Genomic DNA, 18,441 nt, shown 5'->3' with positions numbered 1-18,441 from the left:
CCTTGACGGAATTTCTTCCAATTTGCCTCAAATGGCGATTTGGACTCAAGAATGAACTAATGGCGGAGGCATAAGTCCGCGTTGCGGTCGTTCTAGTTTTTTCTTTTTTTCCAATATTTTATTTTCTGTTTTTTTATAGAACAGTAAACAAACAAGACAAACAGGCTCAGACACAGAAAAAGAAAGGAAGGAAAACAAAACATCAACCGTCAACATTACAGCGTGGTACTACCCGCCGCATAAGGTGCCTATGTATTTGTAAGAAATAATGTGTATGGGATCCCGCACGAGAGGTCCATGAGACACCCGCCGAGCGAGCCATCTATTACCCCCAACCTCAGTCACTAGTCATTCTTCTTAACCTCGTCAAAGTAGGCCAAAAACGGGTCCCAGATAGCCGAGAACCTTCTAAGCGAGTTGGTTCTCAGGGACTTGAGTCTCTCCATCTGTATAACAGAGATCATGTCCATCAGCCACACCTGAAAAGAAGGTGAAGAGGAGGACTTCCATTCCTTTAAGATGAGTCTTTTGGCAACAGTTGTCCCCAGTGTCAGAGATTGTTGCATAGCTGTAGGGAAGGTCGGAGAGGATTCTGAGCAGCCGAAGATGGCGAGTTCTGCCTCCGGCTGTAGGGCCAATTGAGTACCAATCAAATATTTTGGTCCAGAATCCCGTTAATGAAGGGCAGAACCAGAAGGCATGAGATAGTGTGCCCTCTGACACCTGTCACACAGTGGTGAAACAGAAGGGAATATCCTGTGTAATTTATACTTGGAGTAGTGAAGACGGTGAGTGACCTTAAATTGGATCAGCTGGTGTCTGCTATTAACTGAGCAGAGTTGTACCACAGACAGACTCCTCTCCCATATAATGTCAGATAAATCAATACCAAGTTCCCCCTGCCATGCTTCTCTAATCCTCTCAGTAGAGGCCGTGTTGCAGTTGTTAAACAGACATACAAACCTAGAGATAAGATGCTTGGAGTGAGGAGGGCTCAGCAATACATCGAAAAAAGCATGTTCATTTGGGAGTCCTTCAAAGGTGTGAATCTTGGATCGAACTGACTTGCAGGAATCTGAGCCAGTTCGTGCCAGGCAACTCGAACTTCCTCTTCAGTAGATCAAAAGATGCAAAATGACCATCTATATATAGGTCTTTGATGGAAACTAGGCCCTTCTCACTCCAGTCATCGTCATTTCTGTCTGACCATGGAGCCAGAAAAGAGTGATTGAAACAAATTGGCGTGTGGACAGAAACATCTGGTAGACTCAAAACACTCCTAACTTGGTGTAAAATTCTGACAAAAAAAAAGTTTCGTTTTTCACAATGAAACTTAAAATTTGTAAAGACCCATGCCTCTCTAGCTTAGAAAATAACATGGCTGGAAGGGAGGAGTTTGCAATAGAGCTGGCGTCCATTTTGAGTTTTGAGCCACAGGGGAACTCTGGGAGTTAAATTGGCAGGAGTCACTGTATCAAATCTATTGAAAAACAGATTAAATTCATTGGCCACCAGTCTGCTTGTAACCCATGATGGTCTTCATGCCACTCCAGACCTCCCTCATGTTGTTTTGCTGGAGTTTCAGCAGCTTCATCCTGTACTTCTCCTTGGCCTCTCTGATCTTGACTTTCAGGTCCATCTGAATAGCCCTCACCTCTTCCCTATTTCCAGCACTGAAAGCCCTCTTCTTTGCATAATGTCCTTTATGTCTTTAGTTACCTATGGGTTGTTATTTGGGTAACAGCAGACAGTCTTAGATGGGACATTGCAGTCCACACAGAAGTTAATGTAGTCTGTAGCCCCTTTTACACAGCTTGTGAAAGCCGTGATCGTTGTGGGATTATTACACCTCACCTCCTGTGTAAAAGTTGCAGGGACGGAATGGCGAGTCATTTTGTTATGCCTTTTGTTCCACCAAGCGCCGAATCAATGTCTGTTTAAAAGGGTATGCCGCGGGAAGATGGGACCAGCTCATTCATTTAAAAAATGACAGGAGGACTGAGGGAAAACCACCTCCAGATTTAAGTTCTACCATCAGAAATAACTTAACCAAAGCATATCTGCAGTCTGTGAGACATTATTTTCAATCAGCTTCCTTGCATATTGTGTCCATGTGGCATCTATCCCTGGCAGTTAAATGCTGGAAGTACGCTGGGGAGTGGTGATCCCAGTGCACAATATGCAAGGAAGCAGATTGAAAATAACGTTAGCTCAGCAGTGGCTAGCTTGATAGCTGACAGCTACCAAGCTAGCTAGTTTCTCCATATGATTAGTTGCCTGAAAAGGAGCGCTCGACAACAGCGCATTTCTGAAAAGTTCAGCAGACATTTTCAGTGGGAGCGCTGGGAGCGGACGCACAAAAACGGCAGATCGCTCTGAAAAAAGATGACGGGTGCAGCGCACTTTCACAGCGGCCGCAAACGCCCACATACGCTCTCTCCTCATTGGAAACAACTGAAAAATGCCTCCTCTGACCATATCCTCACTATCTTAGTGGTCACAGGCTGTCTCTTGACCAGAGGCACATAGCTGGGTTTGAGGTGAATCAGGTTGTGGTCTGACTAGTCTCGCTGGCCAGCCTCCCCTCCCTACCGTGAGAGGAGCCTTGTTATTTTCTAAGCTAGAAAGGCCCGGGGCTCTAGCAAATTTAAGCTTTGTTGTAAAAAAACTCAGTCATAATCCTAGGCCAGGTTAGGAGAGTTTTGAATATACCTGATGTCTCTGTTCATATGCCAATTTGTTTTAATCACAGTTTTCTTGTCCTCACGGTCAGACAAACTGCCATGCCTGGAGTGAGAAGGAGCTGGTTTCCTTCAGAGACCTATACATAGATGGTCATTTTGCATGAGAAAATTGTATTTGCCCAACACACATTGGCTTACATACCTACAAGTTAGAGCTCATGTTCGATCCAAGATTCATGACTTTGAAGTAATCCCAAATGAACATGCCTTTTTTGATATTTTGTTAAGCCCCCCACTCCAAGCATCTTATTTCTAGATTTGTGTGTGTATTTGATGGCTGCACCAGAGCCCGCACTGAGAGGATAAGAGAGGTGTGGCAGGAGGAACTTGGTGTTGATTTGTCTGAAATTATATGGGACAGGAGTCTATCTGTGGTCCAACTCTGCTCAATCAACAGCAGACACCAGCTGATCCAATTTAAAGTCACTGACTGTCTTCATTATTCAAAGTCTAAGTTGCACAAGATCTACCCCTCGGTCTCACCACTTTGTGATAGGTGTCAAGTGTTAGAGGGTACATTGTCCCATGCTTTTTGGTTTTGCCCTTTATTATCTACATTTTGGTCCAAAATATTTGATTGGTACTCCAAGGCCCATAAAGTAACCCTTCAGCCGGAGGCGGAACTTGCCATCTTCGGCTGCTCTGAATCTTCTCTCATCAGAGACTCATCCTAAGGGAGTGGAAGTCCCCCTCCCCACCTTCTTTCAGCTATGGCTGTCGGACATGGTTTCAGTTATACGTATGGAGAGACTCAGGTTCCTGAGGACCAATTCACTTAGGACGTTTTCTACCATCTGGGACCCATTTATGGCCTACTTGGACAAGGTTAGGGGCGATGGGTAACTCACCCAGCTGATCTCTCATTGACTCGTTACACGGGATTCTATATATCGTCTCTTAGAAGCACATAAGCACCTTATGCGACTGGTAGCACCTCACTATGATGTTGTAATGTTGATATGTATGCTTTTTCTTTCTTTTCCTTTCCTATGACTGAGCTTGTTTGTCTCTGTTTTTGTTTTTTGTTCTTGTGTGTCTTTATTGGATAAAAAAAGAAAAAGTAATAGCAAGGCCTCCTCCTTTACGCTTACCGCTCTCGGTGTAATCCCTGTCTGCACAAACAGTCTGAAAGCCGGATCACACACACACACACACACACACACACACAAGGAGGCAAGACAAGACTGATCAGTGATGTCTGTCAGACAAGAGCGAGAGCAACTGTAGCAAGCGGCCGTCTAGGTCGACACCTGCGCGTCGGATGATGATGATGTTGATTGGTAGTTGGTTCTTTCTCAGCACAATCCATCCTGTTCCTTATAGTAGCTCTGGAAAGTTGGGCAAAAATGAATGCGATGTCAATGGGGTCACGCTCCTGTATGCTACCAGCTGAGTGCTCACTGAAATGTACTTTGTGTGCACTGTGGATTAGGGGTGTCACGATACACTCAGTTCACAATACGATACGATACACGATATTGGGTTCACGATAACGATACGATATTTTAACAATATTTTTTTGCAATCGATTTGTAAGTTGAGGGGGCATCCTCCACGCTAATTTGAGTAATTTCACCATTTTTATCCTCCGTGTCTGTAACGTCCCTCGTCTGTTCAAACAAAGCAATGAAAAGGAGAGCGAGCATGCAATCAGATGCAGATCAGGGCCACCATGTTCAGCTTCTTCTTCTCACGATATGAGATTTCATCTCAACGATACATATTGTCACGTTTTGATATCGCGATATATTGTGACATCCCTACTGTGGATGCAATTTTATTTTAGTGAGCCTCAGTCAGCTTCTACATACAGGAGTGTGACCCCATTGACCTTGCATTAGTTTTTGTCCGACTTTCCAGAGCTACTATGAGGAACAGAATGAATTGTGCTGAGAAAGAATTCAACATCATCATTGCTAAGTAGCAAATAGGGCTAGCTAGACTTTAAAAAATGTGAACTATCCCTTTAACTATTGTTTGACACTCGTGTTTTACTGTCAGCTGTAGGCTAAAAGTTTGACGTACCTAGCAACAGTAACTGGTGGGGACATAGGATCGGTCAATTCATCTCAGGATAGATTCTGTGTTCACTACTGCCTTTCAGTCTGGGAAAATGTCAAAACATGGAACATATTTACTTAATATTTCCTTACACCATGGAAACAAAAGTATTTTTTTCATGGCCTAGGATGGATGATCTGTGAGGGACTTGGTGGGATCATGAGTGTAAACTATGACTCAACAAAGCTCTGTTTCATCTTTAGATACTTTAATTTGATCATTTCAATGTCATACACTTTATCATCAACCGAGAACATGCCCCAGGCCTGCATCTCAACATATGTGACCTTTGACACTCGACATCATGTTGCCTGATGATGCATGCTTAACCTAGTAAATGGGAGTCATCCACTTCACCATTGCTCTTAAGATAACATAACAGTGTTCCTAAATGCCCTGTGACTGTCCCACATACAGTAAGTGCTGCAACCAAGGATGAGATAAAAATAGAAAGTAAAGAAAGAATTTCTCCACATGTACAACGTGCCTATTTGTCTTAAAATGAGCATTAAATGCAAATGAGCGGTTGTACAGGCCTCTAAGTCGACCTCAGGTTATTCGCTTTCTTTTTGCCCCAGAGCAGAAAAAAATGAGGGAATGATGACTTGGGTTGGTTAGTCACTGGAGACAGTTTTCTCATTAAACAAGCGTACACTAATAACAAATGGAGCAATGCTGCAGGATTAGATTGAAAGGACGTCAAAGAAATAAATGAACAAGTCAAGGGGAAAAGGAAGAAGCCAGGGTCATGAGTCACTTTTTTTATTATTATTATTTTCTATCCCGCAACTTGTGTGGACAGTGGCAAATTAATGTGCATACTGTAGTTTGTTTCCACTAGGTCAGAGGCTGGCCGGAATTGTCCCAATCATCCTTTTAGTGGCGTACAGAACATGCCATGGCTTTGGTTTCACCAAAATCAGATTATGGCAGTTAGTTTGAGTGGAGAAAATTCTGTTTTTATCCTAACTTGGAGTTGCAATGGAAGAATAAAGAGAGACTAAACTGGGACTATATACAGTATATATATTGAAATCTGTTGATTGGTTACAGTAACTGGATGCTAACTGTATCGATTGCGGCCTAACTCTTGTCTTATTTGCTCCATCAGTGCTCTGGGAGGCTCCTCAGCACTGCATATCCCAGCAATCCCAAGTGGAGGCTGCCTCATCGACTACGTCCCTCAAGTGTGCCAGTTACTCACCAACAAGGTAAACGTCTGTATTATGATCCACAAGCTGTATTATTTGTACAGGGTGTGGCCGAACACTCCTTGTGCGCTGTGTGGAAGTGGATGGCTTTTGATTATTTGAGCTATTGTTACTCTTCATGCCTCGCTCTTTTTACTTCTGTGTGAGATTCCTTCCTCTGTGTGTGTGATGGGAAGTACGGAGGTGTGTGAGGGGCCTTGGTGCGGAAATACTTACGTCCAGTCCACTCAGGAATGTTATCAAGCTGTGTGTGTGTGTGTGTGTGTGTGTGTGTGTGTGTGTGTGTGTGTGTGTGTGTGTGTGTGTGTGTGTGTGTGTGTGTGTGTGTGTGTGTGTGTGTGTGCGTGCGTGCGTGCGTGCGCGCGTGTGTGAGTGAGTGCTTGCGTGCGTGGGTGTACTGGCCGACCTCCATAGGCTGTCTGAGCATTCCTTGGCCACTGCAGGTTGACAGGTAGAGATGTACCATGTTATGCCAGTTGCTGCTGGGGCATTGCCCATCCCCCGCAACCGCATATTTTTAGCATGGCATGTCATGATCTTACCGGAGCAGCCGGACACAGGAGAATATAGGCTATATAACAGTAATCGTATCTTATCTTATAGCCTAGCTTCGACGCGAGACTCATTCATTATTCTCAGTCTCGAAGTAGCACCCCAATATGGCGTTGCAAGCTGAAAAAATGGGCTTACATCTTCAATATAATGTAACAATCACACTAAAACAGTACACTTACCACACAAGGTTGTTATCTGACAGATATGGTAATCGCTGTTCCCAAATATTATGTCGTTTCCAATACCGAGCCGTTGTAAACTTGCCAGAGTCATTTCTGTTTTTGATGTGCAGGGGTGGGACGGGGCTTGCGGGGTTGCACAGAAGGACACTGGTCCACCCCTGTAATCTGATTGGCCACCCCGTGTGCCCCCCAAGTTTCATTCAATTCATTGCCTCTTATTGTCGTCAATCATCGTGTGCTACATGCTTCGAGCCAGAGAACACAGTTGCCAAATCTACTTATTGTAACTTATTGTCGACTTTGGGCTTGTGTTTTCTGCAAAGTCGCTTACAAATATTGGGCTTGTTTCCATACCTGGTTGCTTGTTTCCCTCTCGAGATCTGGCAACACTGGCAGCAGTGCTTGCAAGCTGCTTCTTGGCTCTGGACTCGACAAGTTAAAGAAGAGTTTTGCAGGATTATGCGCCTTCTTGAGGAACATTATATTTCTAAGTACCTGGATTACATTGCAAGTATGCATGAGTCACAAAAATGTTTTGCAAACTAACGTTATTGTTTGTAGATCAGTCACTCTCTGTGTTTACATTGGTCTATTTGAGCCATTACAGACACCGTAGTTAGTTCCTATGCAGTACGCAGGCGTGGGGTCTAGACATGTTTTTGCCTGTCTTCAGCATGGTCGTCAGGGCTTACGTTATGTGTTGCATCCTCGGAACGGTGGTTAATAATAAACCAAGTTTGATTACAAGAAGTTGTGTTACCGTACTTACACATCAACTTCCAACACTGTTAATTTGGTTCTGTTTCTAATGTTCTCTCGTAACGGACAAGCCCGTCTTTTATTGTCACACGAACACCACAATACATGCATGCGGCCACAACACACTCATGCTGACGGTGGCCGGTGAAAAGTGTCCTCTGCATTTAACCCATCCAGGCATGTCCTTTCCTCCGAGGGGCAGGCCAGGAGCAGTGGTCGCTTTCTCGTACAGCGCCCGGGGACCAACTTCGGATGTTGTCGTCACTGGTCGGATGACGATGACGATCTGATCTTCTGCATGTTTTTAGTGGGGGGGTTATATACGGAGGAACCCCCTGGGGGGTACGGGGAGAACATGCAAACTCCACACAGAGAGAAAGGCCCTTACGACGAGATAACCCACCTGGGCAGTAGGCACTGAAGATATGGGGGGGAACACAACCACAGTGCTCACAGTGTCCCAGGCGAGAATCGAACTCAGGACCTTCTAACTGTGAGGCGACAGCTCTACTACTGAGCCACCGTACCTCCGTATGTTGCCGCGGTTAGCGGCATTAGCCTGGCTCAAACCCAATCAAACTCTATTAGCGTTAGCTAGCAGCTAGCTGAGCATGACTCAGTCAAAACACAACCAAAATACTTTACTGAGGTCAGATCGCCAAAGACGCATGTAAATATGCGTCTTGGTGGCCTGAGAGAGTGAAGCAGGGAAGAAGAGGGGGATTGCTTATAATGCCACCATCACTGGCATTTTATTAGCAAGTGCTAACTTCAAGTGAACATTGCAATAAATATCTTGTCGACACTCCCGTCCCATCCACTGATTTCACCTGGAGGCATTAGCGACTTGCACTGTGCTAAACATTCAAACCAACCACACCATTTTCCAAATTGTGAGATTAAAAGAAATTCAACTGAATGAAAGGGAAATGTACCTGTTGATATTATTAGCCAGTAATGACCTGGAGCTGTAGCCTCATTTGTAACCAGTGTAGACATCGCGCCAACAAAGACTCTTGCCATCTTTGTAAGGACAACTGTGCTCATTTTGTTCTCATTTTAATTCATTTATTTTATCACCATCAATTATTTCCTCCCACTAATTCCTGACGTGATGACTGTATTGACACAATTAACACTGCCATGCACCTGAACCATGACTGAGTGTTTATGATTCTGTTGCCTACTACAGCACTAACAGAATCACCCTTGACAATCCGCCACAAAAGCAGATAAAAGGGTTTTCTTTTGGTAAATGATAAATGGACTGCGTTTATATAGCGCTTTTATCCAAAGCGCTTTACAATGTGCCTACATTCCCCCAATCACACACCAAGGGTGGCCAGCCATCGGGAGCAATTTGCGGTTCAGTGTCTTGCTCAAGGACACTTCGACATGTGGACTGGAGGAGCCGGGGATCGAACCACCGACCTTCTGGTTGGTGGACGACGCGTGTGCGGCTGTGGCCCATTTTATTCCAATCTTCCTGTCTGCATCTGATGCGATGTGTCGGTAATGCGATCAGCTCACACAAGGCAAGGTTCAGCTGCGTGTAATCATTACGCTTATTCATTTAACCTGATGGCGCGAGCGAGATAGGAATCTGGCCTATGAGAGAGAGGCTGCAAAAGTATAATTACGGTAATAACAATAATTAATTGCAGAGAGGAGCGTTTGCTTCTACAATTATTACTATTTTCTAAGGTGTTTTTATTAGAGTTCTCAACAGGCCTGAAAATTCAAACTTTACCTGACCCGACCTGAGTGAGTTGAAGCCCGAGCCGTTCGCCCAAGATAATCACATACAATACTGACGCCGAGGCTGAACAAAACACACAAACACACACAAGTTGGTTATTGCCAGAAAAGGCTGCGCAATTTATGTAGGCGTGGAGAGAGAGAGAGAGAGAGAAAATGAGGACACTTTTTTAATTTTTTATTTCCAATACAGACTTTGAAATAAAAATAAAAATATCAAAACAGCCGGTAGATTTTATCAGATGACATTGATTTATAAAATGAAGTTGCAGTCAGATAATAGGTCTTCAATCCTATGACATATGAAACCTGGGGGAGGTGTGAATGAGCGAATGCACAAGTGACTGAGGGAGGAGGGAGGTTTCTTAAGAACCCAGCAGGAAGCACTTCCGGCCCTGTTGCATCACCCTCCCTGAGGACACGTGCACAAACACAATAAACGGATGCGCGGGCGAACAGTCGAGGGTGCGGACAACTTGAATACCTGCAGAGCCAGATCACCTGTCTTTCATTGCTCTGACCTGCAGCCAGCCAGCACAGCCCGGCTCGGCTACGTAGCGCCATGTACAGTGAGTGGAGGAGGGGGAAACGGGGTGGGAGAGCCTTTCTCGATGTGGGTGTGTAAGTCCAGTGATCCGCAGTTCCCTTGAAACAGGCAAATGCGTACACACACACACACACACACACACACACACACACACACACACACATACACACATTAACTAAACAAACAAGGCCTCTCGAGTATGTGGGCCTGCTGCTTTTGAGAAAGCTAAATTTCCTCCCCCACTGTCCCGTGTCCCATGTAAACAAAAGTGAATAGTGAATAGGAGACTGAGTCACAACATGTGTGCTTTAAGAGCTCTTGCAGAGATGAGACCAGTCATATATGACTGTGTGTATCAAAGATGACTACTTTCCCCTTTCACAAAGTGCTGTCATTCATACATGGGCACAATGAGTAATGGCAGAGATACAGCAGCAGGAGGTACAGCAGCAGGAGATACAGCAGCAGGAGGTAAAGCAGCGCTGCGTTCCAGCTTCATCCTTGATGTATCGTGTCCTCGGCTGAACCTCACAGTGTTAACAGAGATGTTTATTTCACATCGCACACAGCAGGAGGCGAGCGTCAATGTAAGGCCCTCTGTTTTACATACAGTAGAAACACACTTGAGTCACTTCTTAACATGCAGTGGAATCCGTATTATAACCTGCACCTAGCCGGTTGGCCTGCATGTTAAACAACAATTAGCCGGCCTAAGCGCACTCCCACGACTCTGTATCTTATCTACCTCGACCGCCGGTATAAGATCCGCTTCCACGCAATCGCAGCTCATGTTTAACAGTGGCAGGTCATTATCCACAGATCTGAGTGGGCAGGTGTGGCTCTTCGTGACTCACTTCACGTTCGCTAGTTTATTAATTAATGAATCGTTCGGGCAATCGCTTATATCAACGAGCAAACTCACGGTTTCCTCAAGTGCTGCAAAAACGTCTTGAATTGTTAAGTGGGGGCTAGAATGACCGTGCTTTCCGAGGTGAGGGCTGGCTTGACTGTAGTTGCAGGCAGCCAGGTCCAGTGCATCAGGAGGGACGCTGCTGCGCTGCTTGCTTGCTCCCATGTCAGAGAAAGCCTAACTTTTGTGGGGAGAAATACATTGAAAACTAGTCAGATATGACTTGAAATGCCACTTGTAAAATAAATCACCCACAGTGATTGACGACAGTCCGACCACTATTTTGACTGGGCGGCTTTATGTAGCCTAACAACGGCGAAGCGCTCATTTTTGGCACATTGCCACCCCTCGTTGGAATGGACTCCGTTAAAACGGCATGCTTTTTGAAGTCTCCAGATTTGTCGCTAACGTGATGCAGCCAATTCTATTGTTTGAGGCAGCAGGCAGTGTTGTGTGACTGTGCCTCTCCACTGCGGAGAGAGGAGCTGACTGACTGATAGGCTATCAAACTTTTGTGGGGAGAAATAGCCTACATTTAAAACTAGTCAGCTATGACTAGTTGCCACTTGTAAAATAAATCACCCACAGTGATTGACGACGGTGCGACCACTATTTTGACTGCCTCACAGCTAAAGCTGTTTCCTATCACATTTCTTGTTTTCGATACATGCTACCCACCCCCCCCCCCCCCCCCCCGCCGCCCACTGGCAGAAAAACCGGCTCATATCCAGTTGTTTCTTAACAAAGACCCCTCATGTTTAGAAAGGCAAAACCTGAAAATATCCTGTTCTCTCTAGCCCGACATGATCCAGAGTTCATGTTTAAAAGGCACTTATACACAGACAAAGGGAATTCAGACAAGGGAATGACTGAAAGCGCATTCTACTGGGCCACCTAAAAGGGTTGAGTCTGGCCCAGTGAACGCTACAGCTGACCTCTGGCCTTCTCACGTACCCGGGATGCTCAGCAGTCAAGCAAGCCCCTCTCCTCTCCACTCAGGACTTAAAGAGACCGTTCAAAAATAAAATACAATTTTGTTTTTTCCCTCTTACCTTTAGTGTTATTTATCCATCTAGATTGTTTTGGTGTGAGTTACAGAGTTTTGGAGTTATCAGCTGTAGAGATGTCTACCTTCTCTCGAATACAATGGAACTGGATGGCTGTGACCTGTGGTGCTCAAACCGTCAAATAAATACATTTGAAAAACTCAACAGTAATGCCCCTTTTCGGAAATCATGACCCGGTTACTCAAGATACTCCATAGACCTTGTTGTGAGCAGTTTCGTGTACGAACTCATTTCTTTTTAGACCCAAATACACCCGCCAAATGTGCCATCACTGGGTTGGGGTGGCGGAGTATTTCTGTCAAATATCTCAAAAGGGGGGGCATGGTGGCACAGTGGTAGTGCTGTCGCCTCACAGTTAGAAGGTCCTGGGTTCGATTCCCACCTGGGACGCTGTGAGCGCTGAAGGAGTGCATGCCCTTCCGCATGTCCTTGAGTGCAGTACAGTACATTACATTACAGTATGAATACACAGTGTTACGTATAGTGTGAACCTGTTATCAGTACATTACATTACAGTATGAATACACAGTGTTTCGTATAGTGTGAACCTGTTATCAGCACAGTACATTACAGTATGAATACACAGTGTTTCGTATAGTGTGAACCTGTTATCAGCACAATACATTACATTACAGTATGAATACACAGTGTTTCGTATAGTGTGAACCTGTTATCAGCACAATACATTACATTACAGTATGAATACACAGTGTTACGTACATTTATAGTGTTAAACTGTTATCAGTACATTACATTACAGTATGAATACACAGTGTTGCGTATCATGTGAACCTGTTATCAGCACAATACATTACATTACAGTATGAATACACAGTGTTTCGTATAGTGTGAACCTGTTATCAGCACAGTACATTACAATACAGTATGAATACACAGTGTTAGGTATAGTGTGAACCTGTTATCAGCACAGTACATTACAGTATGAATACACAGTGTTACGTACATGTATAGTGTTAACCTGTTATCAGTACATTACATTACAGTATGAATACACAGTGTTACGTACATGTATAGTGTTAAACTGTTATCAGTACATTACATTACAGTATGAATACACAGTGTTGCGTATCATGTGAACCTGTTATCAGCACAGTACATTACATTACAGTATGAATACACAGTGTTACGTATAGTGTGAACGTGTTATCAGCACAGTACATTACATTACAGTATGAATACACAGTGTTACATACAGTGTGAACCTGTTATCAGCACAGTACATTACATTACAGTATGAATGGCGGATTTATGTCAGACATTTCTACTGTTTACTGAGGGGATTGTGAGGCAATCACATCAAGCAATCTCACCTGGCTGATATATATAAATAATTATGACGATGCCTAACTGTGTGTAGTTGTGGTCGGCATGAGTTGTGTGTGTTGTTGGGTTTGTTGTAGACACAACAGTAAATGGCTACAGATTTGAAATGTTTGCCTGCAATGTAATGTACTGTAAATCTGGAAAAGCAGGTTTCAAATAGATGCTTGTGTTAACTTGATCTTATGTATTTAAATTGGGCACATCACACAAGCTGAGAAGATCATTTGAATTTTAAATTTCATTTAGATGCAGATATCAAATGAAACAGTGGTGTTCTTTACCATTGACAGAGGAGGAAAAGCCATGAAATTGTCATTTCACCAAAACATGAATGAGACCCACAGTGGGGTTGTTGTTTGCTTTATTTCTCCAATACCTTTATTACATTACTTGCACTTAGAGTTTACAGTAGGTTTGATCCATGTGCATGGCCACTTAATATACCAAACATGTTTTGTTTTCATTGCCTCTGCTTTAATAAACATAATTGGTAATCACATCTTTAAGTGGTTAATGTTGTGTATTTCTTATTCTTCTTCTTTCTTAGACTGCCCTTATACTTTTAGAACTTTCATTAGCGTTGTTAAATCAGAAATAGGCTGCTTTTGATGGAGTTATATTTCTTTGTTTTGGTGATTTTAAAGCATTAAAATGTCTTGCATAATATTTCGCTTTCTGAAAGCTGCAGTTATCCTGTTCACAGTAAACTGTCAAATAAAGCTAAAATGTCAGGAAGAAAACTATGAGATAAGTGCACTTTTTCAGGTGGAGAGCCTTCATCGCAATTAGTATCTAATTTAGATGTTGTAATTTATCTCCCAGCGCATCCTTTAACTCCAGTCAGCTCAGTGAATAGTGAATAGTTTTCAGCTACATGTATTATTTTTGCTCAGCTCCAAAGCAAATAGCAAATAGCACTCAGTCCCATGGAGCCACTGCTGGGGTTCAAATCCTGTTTTGCTTTTGCTACACTTACACAGTCTACCTGTATACGAGCAACCACTCCTGCTTTCTCTGTAGGTGCAGTACGTGATCCAACCACTCCTGCTTTCTCTGTAGGTGCAGTACGTGATCCAAGGCTATCACAAGAGGAGAGAATACATCGCCGCCTTCCTCAGCCACTTTGGAATGTGAGTGGGCTCCTGCTGCAAATAACCTGTTATCCTCTTGTGTTTGTGACTGTCTGTCTTTCTATCATATGAAGTATACAAGTGTGAAATGACACACTGTGATATATTTGTGTGTGTGTGTGTGTGTGTGTGTGTGTGTGTGTGTGTGTGTGTGTGTGTGTGTGTGTGTGTGTGTGTGTGTGTGTGTGTGCATGCCTGTGTTTGTTGCAGGGGGGTGGTGGAGTACGACGCTGAGGGATTCACAAAGCTCACTCTTCTACTCATGTGGAAGGACTTTTGCTTCCTAGTCCATGGTGCGATCATCACAAAACACACACTATCAGCCCTTCCTGCAAGTGCTGAAAACTAATAGAAGCTAAACTGAAACTAAACATTTTTTACAATAAAAACTGAACTGAAATGAGCAAACCCACTCTGGAAACTGAAACTATGATTGAACTATGAAAACAAAAACTGAAAACGAAATAAACTAATAACTAATGAAACATAGAAAACTATAATAACTCTGATAACCTCCTGCCACCGTTATTTTATTAGCTTCTGGCTCTCTCTTTCTTTGCCTCTCTCTCTCTTTCCGTTCTCCCGTCCTCTTAGTGGACCTCCCGCTGTACTTCCCCAGGGACCAGCCAACACTGACCTTCCAGTCCATCTACCACTTCACCAACAGCGGTCAGCTCTACTCCCAGGTGCAGAAGTCGTACCCCTACAGCCCGCGCTGGGACGGCAACGAGATGGCCAAGAGGGCCAAGTAAGTGGAACCGTCCCGTTACGGCTCAGTAGGCTCAGCACGGGAAAGTAGGCTATATAATGTGACTGTTAACGTTTGGGTCTGATATTCACGATATTCCCAGTTCACTCTCCCCATCTTTGAAAATTAAGATGATTGTTCCATAACCATAAAACTGTAACCGATTCGCCAATTTGAGTCATATATGAAGAGTAATGTGGTTTATGATATGCAATAGATGTGATATGAGATCAGACCTTATTGTCTGGAGCATCCTGCACCCGGGCCATTTGCTGATATCATTCAGTGATTTTATTCCACCCTCATTATACGTAAAGTGGCATGACCCCATTAAGGTGGATCTATAGGCGTCGTCTGCGGCCTGAATGGTATTTTGCTCTCTGCATGGCCGCTGTAAATCTTGTTCTTGAGGTTAATAACACTGATGCGAATATGTGAGACATGTGCTCAGAGATGTGACTCACCATAGGACAAATATATCATCTTTTTTCCTCACTACTGTAATGAGTTGCCGTCTATTTATTTCTTGACATATTTATCTTTGTGTTCGCACTTAATTTATCCATGAACAGATGGACAAAAGAGTCTTAAAACACACACACACACACCTGAACACTAGTATCACTTAAATATGTGGGTTGTTGGTTTGATCATTTTATTGTTTTTTCTTACAGTACCGTTACCGTATTTCTCCTCTTATTTGCACCACAGGTGTGGGGAGTAGTTCTCTATGTATAAATATGTATAAGAAGTAAACAGCTCTTTGATACATGCTGAGGCTGCAACTTGCCAAATGCATTTGTTAGATACTTTGAAGCAGTTGAGTTACGATTATTGTCACACATTGATATTTTAATTGGTGTACTGTGTATCTCTTTCTCTCCCTCTCTCTCACAGAGCGTACTTCAAGAGCTTCATCCCTCAGTTCCAAGAGGGAGCCTTTGCCAATGGGAAACTCTAGTACTCTCTAACTTAATAGCTCACCTGGAGAGTTGTGTGTGTGTGTGTGTGTGTGTGTGTGTGTGTGTGTGTGTGTGTGTGTGTGTGTGTGTGTGTGTGTGTGTGTGTGTGTGTGTGTGTGTGTGTGTGTGTGTGTGTGTGAGAGAGAGAGAGAGAGAGAGAGTGTGTGTGTGTGTGTGAGAGAGAGTGTGTGTGTGTGTGTGTGTGTGAGAGAGAGTGTGTGCGCGCGCGCTCATGCCTTTGTGCACCTGTACGCGTGCATGCATGGACTTGACATTGACACAGACTTGGCTCATTGCACACAGACTCTGCGTTGTACAACTTTGAATTTTGTCGCCTCTTGTTCGATGCCTCCACTTTTTTTATTATAATTGTAGGGAATTAATGTGGTGACGTAAAAGTTTAGAATATATCATCTGCACACTGCAACATGCTGCAACGCTGTCTCAACATGCTGCACGCTGTCTCCCAGTAAAACAAGTTGGTTGCAGTTGAGGTTAAAGTTCAGCAACTAAACAATTTGGTCTACGCCCATCAGCTCGCCCTTACTCTCTACTGCACCATGATACTGCCTTTTTCTAGCTTCTCGTGTCTCCTCTGTGTCATTCTTTCATCACGGGGAAGCATCATTCTCTCACGTTTTGCAAACGCAACACATACTTGCATTGTAAGATATTGTGCTCGTTTCACAAAGTTTTGTGAAATAATAAATCGTTCCTCACTGGTTTCCGGGGCACTGGAGGTGGCCCTTATTGTGCGGAGTAGGAACGCCCAAACTCCTTTGAACTGTACCTGACGACCTGTACAATCTTATTACTGTATATTTTGCCAATGGCGGCTGGTTCTAAGCATTCAAATGAAAAAGAGCTGGCCTCGCAACACTCCGCATCCGCGCACAGACACAGTACCGTGAAAGGGCATTTGTTGGTATGTAAACCATATGCAAATCACAAAGAGAGCTGTAGGCTCAGCGCAAGAAACCTGCGTCAACTGTTTGACTTACATGACTGTCCAGTTAGGCTCCATGTTTCCCCCACTGTTTATGTCAAAATGCTTTGCTTTTCATGAGTAGATGCCTTTTTGTCCAGATACTGTACCCATTACATTTTAAATCCTTTGATGTCATTTACTTGCATATTTACAGTAATGTAAGTTATTGAGGGATGTGGCCAAAAATTGTATCCCATAAAAAATTTGTTTAGTCTTTTTAAGAGCTTACTTTCGTTTTTAAAACGTTTTACCATTTGAAAAGCAAGGAACACAATCCACAAAGAGGCGAAGACACGCCACCAAACACGTTTTTAGGGGAAACTAATTTTGGCACAAAATGTATTTTTTGTGTCCTGTCTGTCAGATAATAAAGCTTGAAATGAGACCCTCTGATTGGCTAGTACGTGTTCTTTCTTTCCTGTTTCAGACATTGCCTCACAAAATGCAGCTCAATGTGCTTTCACAGAATAGGCAGAAAAAATACAACAAAAACAGAAAATTTTACATGTAAAAATAAAAATGTACAGCTCAATACGTTTCAAGTATTTAAAAAATACTATTGATTTGAGATGCCATGAATTCGTAAAGGAGAATATTTTTAGCTGGCCACTAATGTGTTTGAAAGCAAGTACCGGTAATAAGGAGACACAGCACAGGGAGGACTGTGTATGTCTGCGCGAGCGTGTCCCCGTGCATGAGCAGTGCATGTGTGTTTGAGCGAGAGAGTGTGTTTGCTTGTTTTCATCATTAAACATGAGGGTCATAGTTAGGGGTCTCTGCTGGCCCGAGGCGCAGCCCTTTGCTATATTTATTGTTGGTAATGCAGCAACTGTCAGGTCTAATTGGGAACTATAGGGTGAATGTATCTGGGGCATTTAATAGCATCAAGGCTCTTAATAAAATCATTAAAAAACAAGATTATTTTTTGTCTTTTTCACTGCCCCGCTCCATGCTTCTCGCTAATCTTTCCCGACCCGCTTTCAAAGCATCTCTGTCAGCCACTGGACGAGCCACTCGGGGGTAGCGAGGTGATGGGTAGCATCTTTAATGAGCGTGAGAGCAAAGAATAGTTTAACTTGACAGACAACTCCGGAAGTTGAGACTTTTGCACTCAGAATGCACGGATTGATTTTCAATTATGGTGAATCTCACCACAGATTTAGGCTGCATTCACACAGGATCCGGCAATTAAGTTGATTCTCTCTTTTTGCCGCAGGACCGCTGCGTTTTGTTTTGTTTTTACGGCATCCCCTGTGGCGCCCCCCACCACAGCCTAAACACACTACCCCCATTAAAATGAATGGGAGGACTGCAACGCCTGATCCTGAGTGAATGAAGCCGTAGCCCTTCTCCTTCTGAGCCTCAATGATCTGAACGGAGGTCTAGGGCTTACTTTAGCTGAAACATCACAAAAGAACGACTGAATCATTAGCTTAAATTGCTGAAATCACTCTCAAAATGGACTGTGCCATTGC

The 18,441-nt window shown here is 43.6% G+C and overlaps 1 protein-coding gene across 1 annotated transcript in view; it reads left to right on the top strand.

The window, feature by feature from the left end:
- babam2 (BRISC and BRCA1 A complex member 2) overlaps positions 1 to 17,359 on the top strand; it is a 154,230-nt gene extending 136,871 nt beyond the window's left edge. Inside the window, exons 8-12 of the mRNA XM_083633875.1 lie at positions 5,917 to 6,016; positions 14,198 to 14,268; positions 14,479 to 14,561; positions 14,863 to 15,016; positions 15,914 to 17,359. Of these exons, the coding sequence (XP_083490001.1) occupies positions 5,917 to 6,016; positions 14,198 to 14,268; positions 14,479 to 14,561; positions 14,863 to 15,016; positions 15,914 to 15,977 (472 nt within the window). The 3' untranslated portion in view covers positions 15,978 to 17,359. The remainder of the gene's footprint in view (positions 1 to 5,916; positions 6,017 to 14,197; positions 14,269 to 14,478; positions 14,562 to 14,862; positions 15,017 to 15,913) is intronic.
- The last annotated feature ends 1,082 nt before the right edge of the window (positions 17,360 to 18,441 follow it).

This window comes from Poromitra crassiceps, assembly GCF_964638095.1.
Source record: "Poromitra crassiceps genome assembly, chromosome: 3".
Classification (NCBI taxonomy): domain Eukaryota; kingdom Metazoa; phylum Chordata; class Actinopteri; order Beryciformes; family Melamphaidae; genus Poromitra; species Poromitra crassiceps.
Note: the sequence above shows the minus strand (reverse complement) of the source record. Positions and strands in the feature narration are given on the sequence as shown.